The sequence below is a fragment of the Ursus americanus genome, chromosome 16 (genome assembly GCF_024610735.1).
Source record: "Ursus americanus isolate L20-20 chromosome 16, mUrsAme1.1.p, whole genome shotgun sequence".
Lineage (NCBI taxonomy): Eukaryota > Metazoa > Chordata > Mammalia > Carnivora > Ursidae > Ursus > Ursus americanus.
The window spans coordinates 3,365,281-3,392,263 of record NC_142142.1 but is presented as its reverse complement, the minus strand read 5'-3'; the positions used below and the strand labels follow the sequence as shown (position 1 = coordinate 3,392,263).

The 26,983-nt window shown below is 38.7% G+C and overlaps 3 protein-coding genes across 3 annotated transcripts; 1 reads left to right on the top strand and 2 right to left on the bottom strand.

Annotated features, from left to right (window-relative positions):
* The first annotated feature begins 1,511 nt into the window (after window positions 1-1,511).
* On the top strand, window positions 1,512-2,444 carry LOC123782780 (olfactory receptor 2AG1-like). Its single transcript, XM_045783088.2, has one exon. It carries the CDS (start codon window positions 1,512-1,514, stop codon window positions 2,442-2,444), a length of 933 nt encoding a protein of 310 aa, XP_045639044.2.
* A 12,783-nt stretch (window positions 2,445-15,227) lies between these two features.
* LOC123782775 (olfactory receptor 2D3-like) lies at window positions 15,228-16,160 on the bottom strand. Its single transcript, XM_045783084.2, has one exon. It carries the CDS (start codon window positions 16,158-16,160, stop codon window positions 15,228-15,230), a length of 933 nt encoding a protein of 310 aa, XP_045639040.2.
* A 6,888-nt stretch (window positions 16,161-23,048) lies between these two features.
* On the bottom strand, window positions 23,049-23,993 carry LOC123782792 (olfactory receptor 2D3-like). The gene has a single exon (XM_045783102.2). The coding sequence runs from the start codon at window positions 23,970-23,972 to the stop codon at window positions 23,049-23,051; it is 924 nt and encodes a 307-aa protein (XP_045639058.1). The 5' UTR covers window positions 23,973-23,993.
* Between the last annotated feature and the right edge of the window lie 2,990 nt (window positions 23,994-26,983).

Below are 26,983 nucleotides of genomic sequence, written 5' to 3'. Positions count from 1 at the left end.
CTCTGTACCCCATCCTAATGACCTCTATTCTTGGTTTTCTAAACATGAAGAAAAAAATCCATGAAAATGAAGAAAGAGTCTGTGCCACATCCCAGGTCTGAGTGTCTGCTTCCTGGTGGGAGTATCGGTACCTGTCCTTAGAGCCCAGGCTTTGCTGGCCTCTGATATGGGACTTTTGCACCTATCTGGTGACAAATGCCTCCAAATCAAAGGGCCACCTAAGAACCAATGATATGCCTGTCATATGCTGTAATACCTTTCTACCATTAAAACCCTGTGAACCCAGGAGAGACCAGTAGAAGAACCAGTGAAATGTCCAAATATAGAAGCCACAATATAGAGTAAGGATTTAGAGAAAGATGCTTCACTTACAGATTCTTTGACACAGGATCAGAATTGGATTATCTGCCTAGTTCCCATGATGCATGACCTTGATGCTTGTCAATCCCAAGTCCCATTCTCTTCTGACTTTTCTCTGGGGTTGGGTGTCATACCCTAACAGCAGCTTTCCAGAACAGGAATTCATCCTCCCTATCCCTGTGGCCCTTCAATCCAGTGTAGATACTCTGGCCCTGCAGGAGGGAGAGTGGGGATCTGGGTCAGGTGCAATAGAGGGAATAGAGGATTATTGAGCCTGATTACAACATACAACACATGCTCTTTTGTTGCCAGCACCTTTCACCCTTTCTCCCAAACACAAACACTCTGATCTTCCTGGGCAGGACATCGTCAGTTATCAGATCTTTGAGTTCTCCCAGGCTCACGTGTTTGCGTAACCTGTAAAGAAACACCTATGTTGTCATTGATCCTAAAGGTTTAGCTCATAAAAGTGACACCATGTCAAACACTCCACCCCCTAGTGTCAGACAGTCTAGAATCCCCTCTCTCTCAGACACATGGAGAGTATGGAGCTGGTCCAGAGACGTGACTAAGGTGGACATATTTTAGCTCTTCCTGCGAGGCTTACATCTATAGCCTTCAAACAAATGTGGGCATAAATTGTATGGAAAATGAAGTGGAAGTGCTCGGTTGAAATCACACTTCTGTACCTGCTTTAGAATTTTATATTCAGCACAGGTCTGTTAGGGCACTAACGGGATATTTAAATCGTTAGACAAGCATTATACTTACAACATAGGTACAAAAATAACCAAGGGCTTGGGTTCTGAGATATTACTTTCTAGTGCGAGAGAGATGACTTAATCATTCTGGAAAGATACATGTCCAGGTTTGATGTCCTGAATAATATTTTCGTGTAGTGACGTCTTAATGTTTAGCTATTACTGTGGTGCCTGCTCTCCATTCAGATGGTTCTTTCATCAAGGTACAACCAAAAGTGTCAGAAACTGAGAGATGAAAAGGTAAAGTCCATTTCCAGTAGGAAAGACATTGCCTCATTGGACTCATGTTGGCCATCACTAGGAGCCTGTGATGTTACAAACTAGGGACCACCTTAGCAAAAATTCACTGAGAATGTGTTTGGTTCTAGGCAACTAAAGAAACAACACAGAATGGAGTACGGGAATTCCACCTTGGGCAGTGGCTTTATATTGATGGGGATTCTGAATGACAGTGGGTCTCCTGAACTGCTCTGTGCCACAATCACAGTCCTGTACATGTTGGCCCTGACCAGCAATGGCCTGCTGCTCTTGGTCATCACAATGGATTCCCGGCTCCACGTGCCCATGTACTTCCTGCTCGGGCAGCTCTCACTCATGGACCTTCTCTTCACGTCTGTTGTCACTCCCAAGGCGCTCATGAGTTTTCTGCACAGTGAAAACACCATCTCCTTTGGGGGCTGTGCCCTTCAGATGTTTCTGGCACTGATGCTGGGTGGTGCAGAGGATCTGCTATTGGCCTTCATGGCCTATGATAGATATGTGGCCATTTGTCATCCTCTGAACTACGTGGTCTTCATGAGGCCAAGGGTCTGCTGGCTCTTGGTGGCCACAGCCTGGCTATTGGCCTCCTTAAGTGCCTTTGTTTATACCTTGTACACGATGCACTATCCCTTCTGCATGTCCCGGAAGATCAGGCACCTGCTCTGTGAGATCCCACCTTTGCTGAAGTTGGCCTGTGCAGATACCTCCAGATATGAACTGTTTGTGTATGTGATGGGTGTAACCTTCCTGATTCCCCCTCTTGTTACTATCATTTCCTCCTATGCACTAATCCTGTGTACTGTGCTTCGAATGCCCTCAAGTGAGGGGAAGCAGAAAGCCCTAGTCACCTGCTCTTCCCACCTGACAGTGGTTGGGATGTTCTATGGAGCTGCCACATTCATGTATGTCCTGCCCAGTTCACTCCACAGCCCCAGGCAAGACAACATCATCTCTGTTTTCTACACTGTTGTCACTCCAGCTCTGAACCCCCTTATCTACAGCCTGAGGAATAAGGAGGTCATGGGAGCCTTGAAGAGAGTCCTGGGAAAATACATGCTGTGACACACTCTACCATCTAGGGAGAGCTTATGGTTGGCCCCCAAAATTAATTTCTCTCCAAAGTCAGATTTCTGCTAATTCCCATGGCGAAAACACCATAATGCAAAGGGAATCTTTTACTAGTAAAATGAGGGAATATAATTTGACTGGTCAAATGAATTTGTGTGTCTGTATTTTTACCATTTTATTTTATTTTTTGAAGTGTAGTTGACACAGAATATTACATTATTTTCAGGAGTGCAGCATAGTTATTTGACCGATCTATACTTTGTGGGATGGTTGCCAGAAATGTAGCTACCATGTATTACCCTACAACACTATTATAGTATCATGGACTACAGCCCTTTATCCCCACTGTACCTTTTATTCTGGTGACTAATTTATTCTATAACTGAAGCCTGTATCTCCCACTGCTCTTCAACCATTTTCACCATTCTTCAATCCCTTCCCCACGATGCTCTGGTAACCACCAGTTTATTCTCTGTATTTATGGTCTGTTTTTGTTGTTTCTTTATTTGTTCTTTTCTTCTGTTTTTTATTTTTCTTTATTTTTTTGATGGTATTTTTTTAATGTTTTTTTAATTATATTATGTTAGTCACCATACAGTACACCCCTGGTTTCCGATGTAAAGTTCGTTGATTCATTAGTTGTGTATAACACCCACTGCACCATGCAATACGTGACTTCCTTACTACCCATCACCGGTCTATCCCATTCCCCTGCCTCCCTCCCCTCTGAAGCCCTCAGTTTGTTTCTCATAGTCCATAGTCTCTCATGTTTGTTCTTTTCTTTTGTTTTTTAAAATTCCATGTATAAGTGAAATCATATGGTATTTGTCTTTCTCTTACTTACTTCACTTAGCATTAAACCCTCAAGGTCCATCCATGTTATCATAAATGGCAAGATTTCATTGCTTTTTATGGCTGATTAATATTCCACTGTATAAATATATACACACCACATCTTTATCCATTCATCTATCAATGGGTACTTTGGTTGCTTTCATTATCTTGGCTATTGTAAATAATGTAGCAATAAACACAGGGACGTTTATATCTTTACGAATTGGCGTTTTCATTTTCTTGGGTAAGTACCCAGTAGTGGAACTACTGAATCATATAGTATTTCTCTTTTAATTTTTTGAGGAATCTCCATACTGTTTCCACAGTGGCTGCACCAATTTCTATTCCCACCAACATCGTACAAAGGTTTCTTTTTCTTCACATCCTCGCCAACACTTATTTCTTGTCTTTTTGATAATACCCATTCTGGCATGTTTAAGGTGATATTTCATGATCAAATGCTGTAAATCTTTTTTTTCCATCAGGTAATTTATTTAAAAAAATTATTCACACTTTATTTAAAATTTGCTCTCTGTTTTCCCATGTAGCTACTGAGTTAAATGAGGGTAGGTGATTTTATCAATTTTGGACATGACCTCTGACTGGGGAGTCTATACTGGACCAACAAATGAACCAAAGAAAAGAAAGTTTCAAGTGGGAAGCCTAAGCAAGGCCCATCAGGGGAGCAGACCTTGCAATTTGCACAAATTTTAGACCAACTGACCTTGTTTAAAGATCATGTAGGTAGCCTAATTAACTATTAGTAGTTTATATGTATTGGCATCATGTTCTCTCCTTTTTCCAAACAGCCATTATACGGACCCTCCAACAGGTGTTTTTGTTTGTCTTTGTTTTTGACATGGAGAATTTTTATACTTCCTAAAAAATACTTCCAAATATTACTGAAATAAATAAAATAGAAAGGGTATCTCATTAGCAAGGTCCATGGGAAACAACTATACTTATTTCTTGGCAATAAACAAAACAGACAAACAGACAGAACCAGTTTCTGTCTTGAAATGTCCCTACACTTGCAAAGGGTTCATACGCTTGATATGTGTGAATGTATGAGTCTGCGGATGTGTATTTGTGCTGGAAAGGATGGGACAACATATCAGTTAATTTTCTAGTGGCCTAAATATGCTCTACTACTACCATTTGTTTGTAAACCTGGAAATACTTAAACAAAACCTGTAAGTTGTTTTGAAGCTTCAAAATAACACAGGTCATCCAAATGGCACTATTTTGGGGAATAAAAATATTGTTCTTTTTGGAAATTTGCTAATGCTTTCTCTTTAAAAAAATAAAACAGCACTGTTTCATCTAACACTAAGGAGTAACAATAAGGAGTTTTTTGGAAAAAAATTAATAAAATTAAGAATACTAAAAGAAAGGCAAAAATTAAATAGAATCTTATCTAGAGGTAACATCCACACATTTAGATGCATTTTCTTTCATTTTTAATGCAGGCATGCATTTTACTGAGTTGATATGTGCACATAAAAGAGATTTTTTTCACTTATTAATACATAGTGAATTTTCCCCCTTCATTATATGGCAGCTATATAGAGCAGTGACAAAGAGAGTCTTGGGTCAGTTGTCAGAGTACCGAGGTTTGAATTCAACACATCCCCACTTACTTATATAACTTTGAGCATGTTTCTTAACTTCTCTGTACCTGTCTGCACATCTCTAAACTGTAAATTGGCAGTAATAGTTAGATCTACTCCATAGTCATCGTGAAGATTAAATAAATTAGCAAATATAAATGTAAGACATTTAGAATAGCACCTGGCATATAATGAGTATTTAATAAATCTTAATTCTTACATGAGTAAATAGCCTTGAAAATATTTTTATGTGATGACATAATAGTATATCATATGGATGTTTTATAATAGAGTTGGCTATTTCATCACTTATACATTTAGTGTGTGTGTGCGTGTGTGTGTGCCTGAAAACAACAATGTTAACCTTTGGGTATATGACTGATTTTTTTCCTTTAGAATAAATTCTTGGGGGCGGAATTACTAAAACCAAAGTAAAAAATCTATTTAATATTATTGATATAAAAAGATGAACTGGGGGCGCCTGGGTGGCACAGCGGTTGGGCGTCTGCCTTCGGCTCAGGGCGTGATCCCAGCATTATGGGATCGAGTCCCACATCAGGCTCCTCCGCTATGAGCCTGCTTCTTCCTCTCCCACTCCCCCTGCTTGTGTTCCCTCTCTCGCTGGCTGTCTCTATCTCTGTCGAATGAATAAAATAAAAATCTAAAAAAAAAAAAAAAAGGTGAACTGATTTTTATGTGTTAAACATTTTGCATGTTTACCAGCAACATATAAGTATACTCAATTCATCGCATCTTTTTCATATTAAATTTAATATATAAACAGCTTTTACTAATTTATTAAGTATAACATTTAAATATATTTAATTTGCATAATTCATATTTTTCTTTTTGAGTTGTTGGAGTTCTTTACAGATTAGGGATGCTGATACTTTGTTATATTTGTGGTATTACTTCATGAATTTTTTATTTTTTAATATCTCCGTGGTAAGGATTTTTAGACAGAGAAGTACTGAAAATATTTATGTAGTGAAATCTGTTCATCTTTTCTTTTCTGTTTTCTTTCACTGATTTTACTGCTAGGATATAATTTTCTACTCTCTCTTTAGGTAACAATTTATATTTTTTTCTTCCTAATTTTATAATTTGCATTTAACTTTTAGAATAAATTTCTCATTTATTTTGATTTGGTAAAGTTTTAACTTTCTTTCAAAGTTGCCACCTTCTTAGTAATATTTTAAAATAATTCTTCTCCATTAATTTCTTCTATTTTTAAAATCATATATTATGTCTCATAAATGTAGTATTAAGCTACATTTCTTTGCTATCTGTTCTGTTCTAGCTTCTTTGTCTCCTTACTCTTTCTGAAGATATTTGATTCTGTCATCTACATCTTAAAAACCCACTGGTAATTTGATCATGAATATATTCAATGGGTAAAGTAATTTTTAATTTGCAATCTAGTTTGCAGTACTCAGGCATGCCCTCCAGAACATAGTAAACTTCTGCACCTTTGGAACCCAGTCTTGTTTCCTTTCTGAAAATGACTATTTAACACCTTCAGTCTCAGATGATGACCTTACCCCGTATGTATTTCACTTGGAATGGAAAGTAAAGTATGTGGTAAGAAGGGCAAGGGAAGTAAGAAAGGGCAGCCCCTTATGTTCCCCTCTTCAAACCTCCCACCCACCTGTATGAACCTGCATGTTCATGTTTGATTTTCCCCCTTTACAACTGTCTATTAAAAGCTGACCCCTTCACTTTTACTCTGAATCCCAGTCTCACCTACCAAAGATTTTGCTTCTGCAGAATCTCTTTAATCTGAAACCATTTTCTTCTTCTCTTCTGGGTGATAACCACAAAGATACAAATATGCTCTGATTATCCCATCATAAAGAACGCTTTCCATGGCTCCACATCCCTTTCAGTTACTGACCCATTTTTTCAGCTTCTCTTCAGGCAAAAAAAGAATCTTAAAAAGTGTGTCTATGCCTACTTTCTCCTCTGCTGATTTTCTATTCATATATTAGCCCATTTCCAATCAGCTCTGATTTCTTTCCTTGGACCTGTCCTTTGTCAAAGTCATCATTGCTGTTTCAAATAAAGTGGTCATCTCTCTTTTTTTTTAAGGTTTATTTATTTGTTGTAGAGGGTGAGAGAGCACAAGCAGGAGGGAGTGAGGGGGAGGGGCAGAGGGAGAGAACCCTCATGCAGACTCCCTGCTGAGCACAGAACCCAAAGCAGGGCTCAGTCCCAGGACCCTCAGATCATGATCTGAGCTGAAATCAAGAATGGGTGGCTTAACTGACTGAGCCACCCAGGCACTCCTAAAGTGGTCATTTCTATATCTTCCTCCTTGACCTTTCAGCAACTTCAACACAGTTGACTAGTCCCTTCCTCTTGAAACTGTTTCTTCTCTTGGCTTCCAGATTCCACACACACTTGGTTTTCCTCCTTCTTCCCTTAACTCTCTGCACCTTATTGAATCCCCTTTGCTTTCTGAATTTGGAACTTCCGCTTGGTACAAATATGGACCTCTCTTTCTTCTCATTCAATAATCTCTTCCTGAGTAATTAATCTATTTGTATAGGTTTAAATACCACTTACACACTGTTGACGGCCAAAGACCTGACTACTTCCATAAATCTCAGGCTCATATATCAAATTGCCTACTTGCCATGTCTAATAGGAGTTTCAAACTTAATCTAAAACATAACTCTTGATACATTCTCCTGCCAATCTGTTCTTCCCTCATTCTTTTTTATCTAAATCAGTAAGCACCATCCACGCAGCTGATCAAACTAAAAACTTACATGCATTGTTTTCATCTTTTGCCTTACTGCACCAATATGTAAATAAATCCTCTTGGCTTCAACTATACAGTATATTCCAAATATGTGTACTTCTTTTGGTGTCCCCCTACAAGTATCTTAGTCCAAGTCATCATAATCTGTTATCTGTTGCTCTACAATAGCTTCCTAATAGGTCTTTCCTCTTTCACTTTTGTCCCACAACAATCTGTTTTCTCCCTAGTGTACAGATTGACCGTCATAAATACAAATCAGATTATGTCACTTTTTAAAATTTAAATTCAATTAGCCAACGTACAGTACATCGTTAGTTTTGGATGTAGAGTTCATCAGTTGCATATAACACCCAGTGCTCATCACATCACGTGCTCTCCTTAATGCCCATCACCCAATTACCCCATCTCCCCCTCTCACGTCCCCTCCAGAAACCCTCAGTTTGTTTCCTATAGTTAAGAGTCTCTCTTGGTTTGTCTCCCTCTCTGATTTCTTTCAGATTATGTCACTTTTTGACAAGGGTTCACATGTTCTTGGCCCTGCCTACCTTTCAGTCCATATTTAAAACTGTGCTCTCTTATAGACACTTTAATCTAACTCCATTGACCCCTTGCTTTCCATCACATGATTCAAAATTGTTTCTGCTTTAGGGCCAGTTAGAATCTATTCTCCTACCCTGTGATATTTTGTCATCAAATCTTCTTGGCTTAGTAAAGTCCCGTCTTAAAAATGTTAACTTCTCAAAGAGATTAGCAGTCTACGTGGCATGTACTCAAACCAAAAGGCACTATCACACCCTATGTTTTATTGTCTTCATTGCACTTATCATTATGTGAAACTTTCTTATTTATACTTTAGTTTACTTGTTACTCTCTCTCTCCACTTTTCAAAACGAAAACTTCATGGGAGCATGGACTATGCAATGTATGCGTCATAGCTGCTTCTCCATAAAATCTAGGAATATATAAAACGCAGTCTCTACCATGCAATGTGAAAAGATATGCACATGTGTATGTCTTTACTGATAGAACTAGAGGAATATGCCATGTTCCTAGGTGAAAAGGCTTAACATTTTAAAATATATTTTTTGCTAAATAATCTATAAATTCAGTGTAATAACCATTAGACTTCTAATGGTATTTTTAGAAGTGGATTTTGACAAGCTGAGAAGTAGAAAGTTTATGAACTATCAAGAAAATTGTGGAATAGAAGAAAAATAGAAGAGTTCTGTCTTTCCAGCTAAATCTATAGTAATTGAAATACAGCAAAACAAGTGCAGTAATTGACAAATATGCCAATATGCATATTGAAATTTAGTGTATATTATGGCAGTATTTGAAATTAATGGGCAAAGAATGACTTACCATGGTATTAGAACAAATGGCTCAAATATTTAGGAAAAAAGTGCCATATTAACTCACGTACAGAAATTCTCATAAAATAAATTCCAGATATCTTAAAGATCTAATGGTTAAAAAGAAAATCCTGTGTCAGACTGCCCATCCCAGATTCATGTCTTACTTGTTTCCCAGCATTTATGTGGGGCCATATTATTGGGTTTCAGTGAATGGAATGTGAGCAGAAGTGCTGTCCTCCTTCTAAGCTACAAAGCCTACCAGTGAACAACTTTTTTTTTTATATTTCTTTTTTTTAATTTTTTATAATAATTTTTTATTATGTTATGTTAGTCACCATACAGTGCATCCCTAGTTTTTGATGTAATGTTCCATGATTCATTACTTGTGTATAACACCCAGTGCACCATGCAATATGTGCCCTCCTTACTACCCATCACCGGCCTATCCCAATCCCCCACTCCCCTCCCCTCTGAAACCCTCAGTTTGTTTCTCAGAGTCCATAGTCTCTCATGGTTCATTCCCCCTTCTGTTTACCCCCCCTTCATTCTTCCCTTCCTTCTCTTACCAGTCTTCCTATTTCTTATGTTCCATAAATGAGTGAAACCATATGATAATTGTCTTTCTCTGCTTGACTGATTTCACTTAGCATAATCTCCTCGAAGATGTCGTCCATATATACAATGGAATATTACTCAGCCATCAAAAAGAACGATTTCACAACATTTGCAGCGACATGGTTGGGACTGGAGGAGATTATGCTAAGTGAACAACTTTTTTTATCTTCATCTTTATGGATAGTGACATGCAGGATGACCTCAAAATCCCCAGATTAAAGAGCTCTATCAGCTTGGGTCCATATACCTGTCACTTCATCCCTCAATTAGAATTTACATAAGTGGTTTAAGTTAATCAGAGGAATACAATTATCATATGGTTTCACTCATATGTGGAATATATGAAATAGTGCAGAGGATCATAGGAGAAGTAAGGGAAAACTGAATGGGAAGAAATCAGAGAGGGAGACAAACCATGAGAGACTCTTGACTCTGGGAAGCAAACTGAGGGTTGTGGAAAGGGAAATGGGTGGAGGGATGGGGTAATTGGGGGATGGGCATTAAGGAGGGCACGTGACGTGATGTGCACTGGGTGTTATACACAACTGATGAATTGTTGAACACTATATCTGAAACTAATGATGTACTATATGTTGGTTATTTGAATTTAAATTTAAAAAAGGAATTTATGTAAGTGAAAAATAAACTTCTACCTGTTAAGCCACTGAGATTTGGGATTTATCTGCTAAAGCAGGGTTCAGCAAACATGTCCCTGGGGCAACATCCAAACTGCCTGGTTTTAGGAATAAAGTTTTATTGTAGCACATTCATTTTTTGTATGAGCTATGACTGTTTTCCTGCTACGATGGTATGGTTGAGTACTTATGATAGGGACAGTATGGGCTATAAAGACTAGAATATTTATGATCTGGCCCATTATAGAAAAAGTTTGCTGATCCCTATGTTGGAGTAACTAGTGACACCTTGCATAAAGGAGAACTAGAACTAGAGCATAACACAGGAGACTATTTTTATTACTTTAGGGATGAAGAAAGCCTCTCTTAGTAAAAAAGGAAATCTATGTACTCCTCCCCCTGCTTATTCTGTCCCTTCCTACCTTTTACCTCCTACCACACCTTTACTTGATTAATTCTTTCATCCTTCAGTTTTCAACGCAAAAATCACCTCCTCAAGAATTATTCTGTATGCTTTCTAAAAGTCTATAACTATATGCAAATCCAATAGCCTTTTATCAAAACATACAAGTTTGAGACGTTTGAGAAATTTTTCCTGGAAGACCTCTCCTCTTGCCACTTCTGACACACATTTATTCAGCCTCTTTTTCTGTTACTCTGATTCTCGGTCCTCTGGGCCTGATTTGCTACTCTTCATCCACCTTGAAACATTGGTAACTCCAAGGTTCTATCTTGGATTCTTCCCTGTATCTGTCTCCAACACTATGTCTCATCCAGGATGGCACTTCAGAATTACCTTGGGATATTTTCACAAAACGTAAGTATTGATAAAACCTTTGGGTGTGTCAAAATTCACTTGCATTTATATGTAGTAAATTTCTAAATCTATCTCTCCAGAGCATCTCTCTCTCTTAAACTCCAGCTTTATTTATTCATTCAAAATGATATTTCTTGAGCAACAACAATGGCTGGGCACTTTTCTACAAGTGATAATATAGAGATCAGCAAAGGAGTCACAGTCTTTATTGCCATGGAATTTACACACTAATGGGGAAGTCAGACATTAAGCAAATAATCACGCAATTCTTTTAAATAAAAGCCACCCCATTGCCTAAAAAGCAGCACACGATTTTTACTGTGCTGAAGAATCACCTGGGGCTTGTTACAGACGGAGATTCTGAGATCGACTAACCAATCCTAAGCTGAGAAATATTTTCTTTTTTTAATCTTTTTTTATTTTAATGTTTTTTTATTATATTATGTTAGTCACCATACAGTACATCCCTGGTTTCTGATGTAAAGTTCGATGATTCATTACTTGCGTATAACACCCAGTGCACCATGCAATACGTGCCCTCCTTACTACCCATCACCAGTCTATCAACCCAGGGACCGCTTCAAGTCATGATTTACAAAACAATGGTCTATATTCTTTTTTTTTTTTAAAGATTTTATTTATTTATTCGACAGAGATAGAGACAGCCAGCGAGAGAGGGAACACAAGCAGGAGGAGTGGGAGAGGAAGAAGCAGGCTCATAGCGGAGGAGCCCAATGTGGGGCTCGATCCCATAACGCTGGGATCACACTGTGAGCCAAAGGCAGACGCTTAACCGCTGTGCCACCCAGGCACTCCAATGGTCTATATTCTAAATGCCTTACTAAGGCATAAAACAGGTATTCCTGCCCTCCTTTTCTTAACTTTATCCTTATTTTCCATCACTGTCCCATAAATGTCCCAATCTTCAGCATTTAAAGGATTACAAATGGGGCCAATTCTTTGGTATTGAATTCAAAGCATTTCTCAGTCTGGACTCTTCATCTTGCTCTCTAGCTTCGTAGCTCACTATTTTCCTAATATTACACATTACTCTTAGAAAAAGTCTACCATTTTTTATTCCTTAAATGTACTTTTACATCTCAGAAATCATTAAATTTAGAATTTAAGGCCATGTTAGAACTGAACATCATGAAGACCTTACTTTTCATGTCTATATCCCCAGCTTCTAGAAATGCTCCTGTTCAAAATATATTTGATGAATGCATGAAAAAATGAAGGAAATAATTCCATTTGCCAGAATGTATTCTAATATTTGTGATAGTTTTATTTGTTTATTTGGTTCCTTGTAGCCCCCCCCCATATAGTTGTATGTCTATTTGTTTTAATTTCCGTATTAGCTTGTATGGGCCCAGAGAGTAGACTGTCTCCTTACCCACATTTCATTTTCTCTTCCCTCCCTATTTCCCCCTTCCCTCTCTCTCTCCATCTCTCTTTCTTTCCTCATTTCCTTTCTTCCTCCCTCCTTCCGTTCCTTTCCTTTTCCCCCTTCCTTTCTGTATTTCTTTTTCTCCCCCTTTCTATTCATTATTTAAGTATGATTGACATACAATGTTATATTAGTTTCAGGTGTACAGCATATTGATTCAACAATTAATACATTACTCAGTGCTCACCATAAGTGTTAGTCACCATCTGTCACCATATAATGTTATTATAATATTATTGACTATATCCCCTATGATGTACTTTTCATCTCTGTGACTTATTTATTTTATAACTGGAAGTTTGTACCTCTTTTTTAAAGTTTTTATTTAAATTCCAGTTCGTTAACATACAGTTTAATACCAGTTTCAGGTGTACAATTTAGTGATTCAACACATACATCACCTTGTGCTCATCATAACAAGTGCACTCCTTAATCCCCATCACCTATTTCACTATCCTCTCATCCACTTCCCCTCTGGTAACAATCAGTTTGTTCTCTATAGTTAAGAGTCTGTTTCCTGGTTTGCCTCTCTCTTTTTCCCCCATGATTGTTTTGTTTTTTAATTCCACATATGAATGAAATCATATGGTATTTGTCTTTCTCTGATTGACTTGTATTTCACTTAGCATAGTACTTTCCAGCTCCATCCATGTTGTTGCAATTGGCAAGATTTCATTCTTTTTGATGGCTGTGGAATATTCCATTGTATATAGATACACCACCTCTTCTTTATCCATTCATCAGTTGATGGACAGTTGGGCTCTTTCCATAATATGGCTATTGTTGATAATGCTGCTATAAACATCAGGGTGCATGTATCTTTTTGAATTAGTATTTTTGTATTTTTTGACTAACTACCTAGTAGTGCAATTGCTGGATCATAAGGTAGTTCTATTTTTAACTTTTTGAGAAACCTCCATACTGTTTTCCAGAGGGGCTGCACCAGTTTGCATTCCCACCAACAGTGTAAGAAGATTCCTCTTTCTCCACATCCTCTCCAATACCTGTTGTTTCTTGTGTTGTTCATTTTAGCCATTCTGATTGATATGAGGTGATATCTCATTCTAGTGTTGATTCGTATTTCTCTGATGATGAGAGATGTTCAGCATCTTTTCATGTATCTCTTAGACATCTGTATGTCTTCTTTGGAAAAATATCTATTCATGTCTTCTGCCCATTTTTTAACTGGATTATTTGTTTTTTGGGGGGGTATTGACTTTGATAAGTTCTTTATAGATTTTGGATACTAACCCTTTATCAGATATGTTATTAACAAATATCTTCTTACATTCCATAGTTTGCCTTTAGTTTTGTTGATTGTTTCCTTCTCTATACAGAACCTTTTTATCTTGATGAAAGCCCAGTAGTTTATTTTTGCTTTTGTTTTCCTTGCCTCAGAAGACATATCTAGAAAGAATTTGCTACAGCTAATATCAAAGACATTACTGCCTGTGTTCTCCTCTAAGGTCTTGATGGTTTCCTGTCTTATACTTAGGTCTTTAATCCATTTTGAATTTATTTTTTTTTGTATAGCGTAAGAAAGTAGTCCAGTTTCATTCTTCTGCATGTTGCTGTCCAGTTTTCCCAACACCATTTGTTGAAGAGACCATCTTTTTCCCATTGGATATTCTTTCCTGTTTTGTCAAAGATTAATTGACCATATAGTTGTGGGTCCATTTCTGGGTTTTCTATTCTGTTCTATTGATCTATGTGTGTTTTTGTGCCACTGCCATACTGTCTTGTTCACTATGGCTTTGTAATATAACTTAAAGTATAGAATTGTGATGTTTCCAGCTTTGCTTTTCTTCTTCAATGTTGCTTGGCTATTTGGGGTCTTCTGTAGCTCCATACAAATTTTAGGATTGTTTGTTCTAGCTTTGTGGAAAATTCTCTTGGTATTTTGACAGGGATTGCATTAAATATGTAGGGTGTTTTGGGTAGTGTAGACATTTTAACAATATTTTTCTCCCAATCCATGAGCTTGGAATGTCTTTCCATTTCTTTGTGTTATTTTCAATTTCTTTCATCAGTGTTTTATAGTTTTCAGAGTACAGATCTTTTACCTCTTTGGTTAGGTTTATTCCTAGGTATCTTATGGGTTTTAGTGCAGTTGTGAATGGGATCAATTCCTCGATTTTCTGCTGCTTCATTATTGATGTATAGAAATGCAACAAATTTCTGCACATTGATTTTGTATCCTGCAACTTTACTGAATTCATGTATCAGTTCTAGCAATTTTTTGGCGGGATCTTTTGGGTTTTCTATATAGAGTATCATGTCATCTGCAAATAGTGACAGTTTGATTTCTTCCTTGCCAATTTGGATGCCTTTTATTTCTTTTTTTTTTTAAGTTTTAATTTAAATTCCGGTTAGTTAACTTACAGTGTAAATATTAATTTCAGGTGTACAATTTGGCAGTTCAACACATAAAACACCAGGTGCTCATCACAAGTGCACTCCTTAATCCCCATCACCTATTTAACCCATACCCCCACCTTCCTCCCCTTCTATATTTCTTTCCTAAGTCTACCAAGGTGTCTTACTTTGAACAGGCAAGTTACTGAATTTATCTTAGAAGAGACATAGGAAAATAGGAGAAGGAAAATAAGTGGAGGAATGGGATGAAAATGGGAAAAGTTTACAAGAAAATCACATCTCTCTACATCCCTAAAATGTTGTCATGGCTAAAGCTCCCCACCTTCAAAAAGACGATTTTGCAGTCACTCTCCTGAGAGCCCCTTTGACATCCTTGTTTCTCAGACTATAAATGATGGGGTTCAGCATGGGTGTCACTGCTGAGTAGAACACAGAGATCATTTTATCCCTTTCATTCATTATCTTGGAGTTTGGCCTCATGTAGGCAAATATTGCTGAACCATAGAAGAGGACAACAACAATGAGATGGGAACCACAGGTAGAGAAAGTCTTGAGCCTCCCCTCCCCAGACTGCATCTGGATCACAGTGGAGATAATATTCCAGTAGGAGACAAGGATCAGGCAGACAGGAGCTAAGAGGATGACCACGCCCATTGCAAAGATGGCCATTTCTGTGCTGTAGGTGTTTGTTGAAGCCAGCTTCAGGAGGGCAGGAGGTTCACAAAAAAAATGGTTGATAATATTGTTCCCTTTGTAGGGCAGACGCAGTGTGAATGTGGTGTCCACCAGAGACACAAACGCTCCACTGACCCAGGACCCTATGGCCAGCTGGACACATAACCACCGTGTCATGATGGTGGAGTAGTGCAGGGGCTTGCAGACAGCCACATACCGGTCATAGGACATCACCGCCAGCAGTGCACACTCTGTACACCCAACCAGAAGTAAAACAAGTATCTGTGTTGAGCATCCAGCAAAGGAAATGGTTTTCCTCTTTACCAGGAAGTGGACCAGCACCTGGGGCACTGTGGTGGTAGAAAACCAGAGATCAGCAAAGGACAGGTTTCTAAGGAAAAAGTACATGGGTGTGTGGAGTCTAGAGTCTATGTGAATGAGCACAATGATAAGCAGATTTCCCAGTACAGTCAGCAGATAGATGATCAGAAAAAGGAAAAAGAGCAGGACTTGTGTCTGTGGATCCTGTGAGAGGCCCAGGAAGACAAATTCAGTCACATAGGTTTGGTTTCCTTCTCCCATGAAAATTTATTACTGTTTATAGGTCAGCACCAAGAAAAGAAACACATATTGTTCAGTTATAGAATATATATCTATATCTATATCTATATCTATATCTATATATCTGTGTAACTTAGGTAATAATCAGCATCAGAACTGGGCTATTGATTTCCATCTCTTAACAGGTCCCATATGTCAGAAGACAGAATTCTCTTTTTGCTCAGCAGTTTTGACAGATGAGTCATTTCTGATTTTCTCTCCCTTGAATCTTTTAGTAGCACCAGAGGGGCAGAAATCATCCTGAATATGCTACATGACCAAACCTTAGCAGGACTACATATAGTCCTGATAAGACTATAGTGCTGCTCACAGTGCATCCTTCCTTTTATGTAGGTTTGGAAAGCAAAGAAATTGATGTTGCTTTAAACTAGTTAGATTTTTATGCTGCTGACTATCTGATAACATTTATGAAGGCTGATTTTTTTCATTATTTTTGCAAAATAATCCTAAAGAAGCAATCTGAGCAAGGAATGGGAAATTAAGGGATGATGTAGTCTGTGATCCTGGCCCTTAAATAATTTCTTCCCTTATTTGTTTTTAGTGTGAAGAGGCTGCTGAGGAACATCAGTAAAAAAAGGCTGCCACTCAGTAGCATCCTTTAAACATGCCTTAATCCGTCCTCTGCACTTTATCTCTCTTTGCACAAGGTCCTTTGGCAATAATAATACTAATTTTCATGTGTCGGGCCCTATCCTGGTGCCAGTCATCGTGTACACTTATTTTTAAGTCTTATGTTCATTTGAGGTAGTTATTATTATCCCCAGTACACAGATGATGAAACAAAGATTCAGAAAAAAATTTAAGCTTTCTCACTTTGTCTGTATCCTGCAATTCTTTTTCTTTCTTACTCAAAAACTCATTGTAGATAAGGTTAAATTTTCACCCAATTGTATGTACCTATTCCCCACATCCACTCCTTGAGGACAAATCCACAGACCTCCATTTCATGGTTTTAGAGCTAATCCACTGTGGCAGAGCTATCTGTAGGCACAAAAACAGTCATATATGAACAGATATTTTTAAATAATTTTGGGTGGTCTTAGCCAACAGACACATGAAAAAATGTCCATCAGCAACAGGAAAATACAAATCAAAACCACAATGAGATACCACCTCACACCAGTCAGAATGGCTAACATTAACAACTCAGGAAACAACAGATGTTGGCAAGGATGCAGAGAAAGGGGAACCCTCTTACACTGCTGGTGGGAATGCAAGGTGGTACAGCCACTCTGGAAAACAGTATGGAAGTTCCTCAAAAAGTTAAAAGTAGAGCTGCCCTATGACCCAGCAATTGCACTACTAGTTATTTATCCAAAGGATATAAACATAGTGATTTGAAGGGGCAACTGCACCCCAATGTTTATAGCAGCAACGGCCACAATTGCCAAACTATGGAAAGAGCCCAGATGTCCATCAACAGATGAATGGATAAAGAAGATGTGGTGTATGTTTATATACAATGGAATATTACTCAGCCATCAAAAAATGAAATCTTACCATTTGCAATGATGTGGATGGAAATAAAGGGTATTATGCTAAGTGAAAGAAGTCAGAGGAAGACAATTATCAAAGATTTCACTCATGTGTGGAATTTAAGAAATAAAACAGAGGATCATAGGGGAAGGGAGGGAAAAATAAAATAAGACGAAATCAGAGAGGAAGACAAACCACAAGAGACTCTTAACTATAGGAAACAAACTGAGGGTTGCTGGAGGGAAGGTGGAGGCGGGAATGGGGTAACTGGGTGATGGGCATTAAGAAGGGCACTTGAAATAATGAGCACTGGGTGTTATATGCAATTGATGAATCACTAAATTCTACCCCTGAAGCTAACAATAATCTAATAACAGTATATGTTAACTAAATTGGATGTAGATAAAAAATTAAACAAACTAACTAACTAAAAGAAAGTAAGTACATAAAAATTTACTTTAGACAATTATTGGGTGGTTAAAGTCAGAGGGACCAGAATGATTCTGTGAAGGAATTTGAAGTTTCTTTCTTTCTTTCTTTCTTTCTTTCTTTCTTTCTTTCTTTCTTTCTTTCTTTCTTTCTTCCTTCCTTCCTTCCTTCCTTCCTTCCTTCCTTCCTTCCTTCCTTCTTTCTTTCTTTCTTTCTTTCTTTCTTTCTTTCTTTCTTTCTTTCTTTCTTTCTTTCTCTCTCTCTCTCTCTCTCTCTCTTTGGGAGGGGCGCCTGGCTGGCTCAGTTGGCAGAGCATGTGACTCTTGATCTTGGGGTGTGAGTTCAAGCCTCACGTCAGGTATAGAGATACTTAAAAATAAAATCTTAAAAAAAAAAGCTGAATGAGTGAACAAATAGAGTCAATGCTGACACTCCACACCAACACATTAGCACACCAACATATTCCCTCTCTCAAGAGAAATGTAAGTGAAAAGAAGGGGCTATGTTGACTGTTGAGATGTTGAACTCTGACCCGGGATTAGGACAGTCTTGGTTTAGAAAATCTCAGGATTGATCACCAGGTTAAAGAGAGTGAATGAACTGACTGGTACCCACATCCAAAGAAGGGTGAGTTCAGTGTGACAAGGGACAAGATACCTGGATTTGTGTATACCTGCACATACAAATTAGCATATTCACACAGTCTTGTTTGCCATCCAGGGATGTCTGACTGCAAGAAGATTCTGCCTGTGTGCCCTAGGGCAGGTGGTCAAGGTTCTATCCTGGTCCTGCCTACTCCCACTGTCCAAACTCAGTGACTAAATGGAATAAGGAGGGAATCCCTGAAAAGAGAACATTGAGACAGCAAGGGGCAAAGGAGAATCTGACAGATTAGCTTTTGGTGCAAAAGGAGAGGCAGTGGGTATTCGCAGCCCTTGCAGTCACTCAGGTATCCCTGGTCAGTAGTTTAATCCTCTCCAGAGGAGTTGTAAAACAGGATTCATGAGGCTATCTCTCAAGAGAATCAGTAAAAAAGAAGAGCATGTATTCTCTGTAGAAGCCAGATGAAAAAGAAAGAGGGAAGTGAAGGGCAGAGCCCATCCCAAAGAACAGAACCAAAATTTGAGACTCTCTGAAAGGATTAATTCCCCCTAATCACCTTACCCGCTCTCACCTGGAGGACTGGCCTGGGACAACACAGGACAGCGGGAAGAGAAAGCTAATGAATGAAGGAAGTTACGGTTTTTGCAGCCTGCTAATCCATAGCCCAATAGGCAACTTCCGCTGCCATTTACCACATACTCTGAAGTTGGGACATCATCTGGACTATGAGTCCTATTATACCCCAAGCCAAGGAGCACCATTTTACTAAAATCTCCAAATCACCAAGGAACCTGCCTTAAGGATTTTCTTGGGAGTAAGCCTTTAAGCCTGAGGTCCTAAGAGCTATTGTAAACAGGGCATTCCCTGGAGAAATTTGTGCTATTAACTTTTTAAAACCTTTCTACAATAAGAGATACCCTGGGGCATTTTTCTTTGTGATCACAAACTGAAATATCTGAATCTTATCTGATAATCAGGTACTACTCTGCTGTTTCTCAAACCAATCCTGTCTCTAAATTCTGTCAGAATTTTTAAAATGGAGGTTTCAATAAGGATGGTAACATAAAAGACAGCTGACAAAAGTATATTTTGCATCATCTGGATGATGACTACTGAATAAACTACTGCCAAGGACTTCAGAACTCATGTGTGCAATTGTATTCAAAATGCTTTAAAGTCTTCAGCTAATGGAAGGGGGCAGAGACAAAACCCTAAACTACAGGTGGGCAATGCAGCTTAAGATGTCAGGACTGTTTAAATGAAGGCTTTATTGTAGCTATTCGAATATAGAAGGGTGGTGTGAGAACAAAGTCAGCATATAACAAAGGGCCATATTAACAAATCCAGAAGAGAATTCTTGATTTCCTCATCAGACTCCTCCCTTTCTGAGTCTCCCCCATCATCCACAGCATTGTTCAGGCCAAGAACTTAAGGATATTTCATTACTCTCTTTTTTCATCTTGTATATCCTATCTACGTATGTGTCTTACCACCTCCTCTGGCTCCCCATTGCTGGAACCCCAGTTAAGACCAGCATCTCTCTCCTGGGCTACTGCAATAAAACTCAGTCTTATTGATTGCTTTTCTTGTTTCCATGCTTGTCCACTTAAAATCCACTCTCCACACAATACTCAAAGTGACCTTTTAAAAGTGTAATATCATGATGGCTTTCTGTGGAACCTAAAATAAAATCAATCACCTTTTTAGGACTTCCAAGGTTGTAATGGGTTGAGTTGTATCATGCAAAAAAACATGTCCACTTGGAACCTCATAACGTGACCTTATTTGGAATAAAGATCTTTGCCAGTGTAGTTAAGGGAAGGTTCAAGATGAAATCATCCTGGATTGGAGTGACCCCTAAGCCAGTGACAGATATCTTTTTAAGAAAAGGGGAAGATAGGGGCACCTAGGCGGCTCAGTTGGTTGATCATCTGACTCTGTTGGTTTAAGCCTAGGTCATGATCTCAGGGTCCTGAGATCAAGCCCTGAGTTGGGCTCCATGCTCAACAGGGAGTCTGCTTGAGATTCTCTCTCCCTCCCTCTCTGACCCTTCCCTTGCTTGTGTGCTTTCCCTTTCTCTGTCTCTCTCTCTCTCTCTCAAATAAATAAATAAATCTTTAAAAAAGAAAGAAGTGGGGGAAGACACAGAGACAGAGGGAAGGCCATGTGAAGACAGAGGCAGAGATTGAAGTTATGCTGCCAGAAACCAGGGAATACCTCAGTACCAAAAGCTGGAAGAAGCAAGGAAAGCTTCTCCCCCAGGGCCTTCTGAGGGAGCATAGTCTACAAGATGGAGCAAGATGCCTTGATTTCAGACTTCTGGTCTCCAGAACTATGAATTTCTGTTGTTGTAAGCTAGAAAGTTTATGATAATTTGTTATGGCAGTCCTAAGAAACTAATACAATGGCCCTACCAATCTTGCCTCTGCCTGTTTCTGTGATCTCATTCATTGCCATTCTTTCTGTCACTTATCAGCCTCCAGTCACTCTGACTTCTCTGTTCTGATCTCAACAAATTTATTCCCATCCAAGTCATTCAGTTTTTGGTTTCCTCATGTAAGATCATGCTGGCACACATAATCTGAAAATAATACACCTCACACCTGCCTAGTGAATCTATTATTGCATACATTTATTCTCCCATGCAGAATCATTCTGCACACAATGCATTCAATTCAGCAAAGACATCATGACACAGAATGGCCAGCACTGAATACCCAGGACAGGATGTGGATTTTGAAGCTGGTGCAGCCAGAGACCTCAATGTGACAAGCTTGATTTTCATCAAGGTCTTCTCATTTTCTCTGGCTCCTGCCATTCTTCATCCATAATTACTTTGTTTATAGATGGTCAGGAAGTGAGAGCAGAACTCCAAGTTGAAATGGCTCCTGCTAAAAGATAAAATTTCCCGTATTCTTCTTGCTGTGTGAAAAGAGGGTTTGGCTATGGTTAGCAGCACTCTTTTCTATATGACAAGAATCCCTACAAACAGCTGCATGGCAGATGGGGTGGGACAATTGGGATATTTGTAAGTCTGGAAAATGAAGTACAAATGGTATATGTTTGTGTCATAGGACTTCTGCCAAGAGAAAGAGACAATCAGAGGGGAGAAATGGGCAGAACTTTGATGGTCCCTAGCTATGTTTTTTCATGGCTCACAGACCCTGCAACCAGGGATGGAAATTGGTAGTGTTTCTACATGCAATGAAGTGTTAGGTCAATTCCACTTAATACCTGCAGTTAGAGCTTTAGCTGAAGGTAGAGGACAACAGTGGATTTTCTTCCAAGGGAGGGGCAATGCACTTGCTGAACATCAGTGAGTAGCCGCAAGCATCACCAGTGGTGATTTTGCTATAACTGAAGTTATAGCAGTTGTTAAAAAGGCTAAAGGGGCCATTTAATCCCACAGAACAAGCTACATCTTCTGGGATTGCTTCTCATATGTCAGCCATCCTTTTCCACTTTCCTAAAAGGAGAACTTAATGGGTACTGGCACAATCAAGCCTGCAGAAGAGGGAAGAGCATGTCTGAGGAGGGAAAAGCTGTGGTATATTGGTGTCTCAGATGTTTCTGATAAGAAAGTTCCGATGTAGGAATGTTGCTTCTTAATTCTAGTTCCTTCAACGCAGCAATTGTCCTTGGAGGGAAGAAGTGTGTGATATATGAAAGATGTATGCAGGAATATGAGATCCCACACATTATTGTCTAAGCTAGTAGCTCCCCCATGTGTAGTTGAATTGACTATAGCAGTATTTTGGGACTCTACAGCAAAACAGAACACCCCCCCAAAACAAAACGAAACAAGAAAAAGAGTTCCATATCAGAGTTTAAGTTAAAAAAAATAGTTGATATTTTCTCAAAGGAAATTGTAGAGTCTAGCATATTGACATCAGGTAGGATTCTAGCATCTGTGGATGGCTATAGATGATGTTAGCTTGGGATGAGGCTAACAAGCAGCTATGGAGTTTAGAACCAAAAGGCACTATCTCTGGGTGAAAATGGATTAGTGAACCCGTAATGCAGTATAAATGAAGATCCTGTTTGATATATAAAACTATTCATATAATATGATATGTAAATATAATTTATAATATGTAATATAATAACAAAAAAAGCTATTATGAGGCAAGCAAGCTATAACCACAGAGAAGAAGCTTGAGCAAGATGCAGTTGACAAACTTGAAAACATCCCAAATGTACAAGGGTAAATATATGACCCTTACTGATCTATCAGCCTAAAGATAGTTTAGAGGGAAAGCTGTTAAAAATGTTGAACCAGTTTGGAATGTCTTCATTCCCACAGTTGTATATCAATATAAAGATCATTGCCTCTGAAAGGGCCTATCTTCCAAACACTTTCCTAAATGCCTCCTTCACATCCTTGTTTCTCAGGCTATAAATGAATGGGTTCATCATGGATGTTATGACTGAGTAGAACACAGAAATCACCTTATCCCCTTCACTTATTTTCTTGGAATTTGGACGCATGTAGGTAAATACTGTTGAGCCATAGAAGAAGACAACAACGATGAGATGAGAACCACAAGTAGAAAAGACCTTGAGCCTCCCCTCACCTGACTCTATCTGAATCACAGTGGAGATAATATTCCAGTAGGAGAAAAGGATGAGGGAGACAGGACCAAGGAGAATTAACACACCCATTGCAAAGATGGCCATCTCAGCTTTGTAGGTTTCTTCTGAAGCCAACTTCAAGAGTGCAGGAGGTTCACAAAAATAATGATTAATTATGTTCTGTCCGTGGTATGACAGACATAAAGTAAATGTTGTATCTACTAGAGACACAAATGCTCCAGTGGCCCAGGACGCTATGGTCAGCTGTACACACATCCTCTGGGTCATGAGGGTGGAGTAGTGAAGGGGTTTGCAGACAGCCACATAACGGTCATAGGACATCACTGCTAGGAGGGAACTTTCTGTACACCCAGCTACTAGGAAAAAAATCATCTGAATTGAACACCCAACAAAGGAAATTGTTTTTCTCATTACCAGCAAATGGAATAACACCTGGGGGACGATCGTTGTAGAGAAACAGAGATCAGTAAATGACAAGTTTTTAAGGAAGAAGTACATTGGTATATGAAGTCGAGAGTCAATATGAATTAGCACTATGATGAGAAGATTTCCAAACAGAGTTAGCAGATAGATGATGAGAAACACCACAAACAGTATGATCTGGATCTGCCAATCTGAAGAAAAGCCCAGCAAGATGAATTCAGTCAGATAGGTTTGGTTTTCTGTGCCCATTGATGTTTCTTTCTGTCTAAACATTAGCATAAATAGAGCAATCAGAAGTTGAGTATGATGGAAATCCAAATCCTGAAAGCAAAGATCTCATTGGAAGAACAAATGTATTTGATAGAAAAAATTCTTGGAAGCATTTAAGGTGCTTGATTTTTCTAAAATTTCCATTCCCAATTCTTACTGAAGCTATTTGGAAAAGGATGCTGACATATTATATGGATTTGAAAAAAATATGAAGAGTTCTGCCTTTAGTAGAAATCCCAGGTTTTTCTTTTTTCTAGTTTACTTTTCAGTCAGCAGATTTTGACTTTCATTTCATCAAGGAGCAGAATGAATAATTATCTTTTCCTTTGTGTTTCCAAGGGATCCTTTAACATCCTTCCTAGTAGGAAGGGAATTTTAAGAAACCACTTAGATCATGTTATAATCTACAGTCCTGGTCCTTTCCTAAATTCTTTACTGTGTCAGAGAATCAAGGCTTGATGGCAGTGTTGAAGATTAAGGAATGATGGGCCCTCATCATTACTGAGTCAAGATGTTGGAGACAAGGCCAGACTTAGGTAGCACCACACACTATGGAAGCAGGGACAGCCTTTTGTGGAGACCAAATGGTACCACAATAGCTGTCTGCACAGTCTCTTTTCTGGTGTGACTAGTGTTTGAACTCATTCATGCTGCAGTTTGCTTCAGAGTATCCAATGAGTTGGATAGGTGCATCAGTAGGAAATCAGGCACTGGTCCAATGCTTTGCAGTTAGGCAGAAATACTATTCAGTCTATATATTACTGTACATCAGGAACAAGCAAGGAATAACATGGCTGGATATAAGCTAATGGAGAAGGATATTAGAAAGAGGGAAGGTAGCTGGGGGCATGGGCAAATGGTTGGCACTTGGGGTTGGGGTCTTCTATCCCTGAGAAAGGTTGAAGTACTAGTCTTAGAATTGACCTTTAGAATGATGTCAGAACAGATAGCCCACCTGGGAGGGCTACCTTGAGATAGACGGAAATCAAAGCATGCAAACATAGAAAGGTTTGTTTTCACACATAAGACTCTACATCTAGCTGAACGGTATAGGAAAGATGTGGTCAGATCAGTTGTGGCTGGACCACTGGCTCATGAGCTGCCAAGTACTACTTGATTTCAAGACCACAAGTTGACAGTGAGGTTTCTATTCATGAATTTTCATCCAGATGGAAATAAAATGGGTCCAGCCTGAACCTATAGTAGAGTCCATTGGTCTTTAAGAGAAGGAAGGCAGAGACAGGGAATGATTTGAGGAATTGGCAAAATTAAATGAGAAATATCTTTTCTCAAGAGGATCACTGATAAAGTCTATAACCTCAGTTATAGCCAAGAGGATCACTGATAAAGTCTATAACCTCAGTTATAGCCAAAATAATACATACTGAACTCATTTTCAAATAATTTTTGATAAGTGCATTTTTTCACTGCTTCATCATGGTAAATTTACTTGCAATGAACTATGCATATTTCACGTGTACAATTTGGTGAGTTTTGGTATATGTATATAATAATACATTTTTAAAAGGCTTTTATTGACATATATGATTGTTTATTTACAATCCTATCTTCTGACTGGGCTGTACGTTTCTTCAGGGTCAGAATTCTATCTCAACCCGTATATCTGCATTACCTGGCATATAGTAAATTTTCAAGAAATGTTCACTGAATGGATGAATGAATAACCGAATGTATGCAGCAATGAACAAACTCCTCCTCAACACATAATCCCTGTCACACACACTGCATCCTAGGCAGTGCCCTGTGAGTCCAGTGGGTATCATCCAGACAGTGTGGGAAAACTGAAAGAAGAAAAAATATCTATAATAACAAGGATAAAAGGTCAGAGTAAAGGAAGATTCTGGGAGTTGAAAAGGGGTAGCTAGTTTGAGAGACAATGGATCTTTTGGTTCCTTGCACGTCTCAGCACATAAACTGACCCCCTCAAAAAGAGTACAGTAGCAAGATTCTAAGACTGAGGATTCTAGAGAAGAGAGAAAAAGAAAAATCTCCTCTCACAAATAGGCTGTGGGTTATAAAAATAGGGATGTGACGCTTCTTCCAAGATAGACGCAAAATTTCTGGTTCTGGAGAGGTTTTATTCCTCACTATCTTCCTTCTTCTTACCTGGAGACATGGGATGAGTTTGTTTTGAGATGCATGGAACTACATGGGAGGGTATCTCACAGAGAGTACAGAAGAATGAGATCCAGAAATCCAAGGTGCAGATCCAGAGTTGGGTATTGGATCCCAGTGATTCTCAGCCCTCTCTCCTAACAGCTGGATACATTGAAATGGACTTTTCAGTGGATTCCATTCAAACTCAGGCTGTATTCTTGGATGAGTTAAATACTTATTGAGCACCAGCAGTGAAATGAACCTTATTCTGAGAGGTTCTTGAAAGATGAGGCCCTGAGAAGTGATGCACATGGGACGGTCCCTAGGGTTCTCCTTGGGCACAGCTTACTCTATTATCTCTACACACAATGAGATACCATGGGACTTTTTTTTTTTTTTGGTAGTCATATGGAATACTATGATTCTCTTTTTTTTTCTTATAATAATATTTTTTTATTATATTATGTTAGTCACCATACAGTACATCCCTGGTTTTTGATGTAAAGTTCGATGATTCATTAGTTGCATATAACACCCAGTGCACCATGCAATACGTGCCCTCCTTACTACCCATCACCAGCCTATCCCATTCCCCCACCCCCCTCCCCTCTGAGGCCCTCAGTTTGTTTCTCAGAGTCCATAGTCTTTCATGCTTCATTCCCCCTTCTGATTACCCCCCTTTCTTTATCCCTTTCTTCCCCTACCGATCTTCCTAGTTCTTATGTTCCATAGATGAGAGAAACCATATGATAATTGTCTTTCTCTGCTTGACTTATTTCACTTAGCATTATCTCCTCCAGTGCCATCCATGTTGCAGCAAATGTTGAGAAATCGTTCTTTTTGATAGCTGAATAATATTCCATTGTATATAT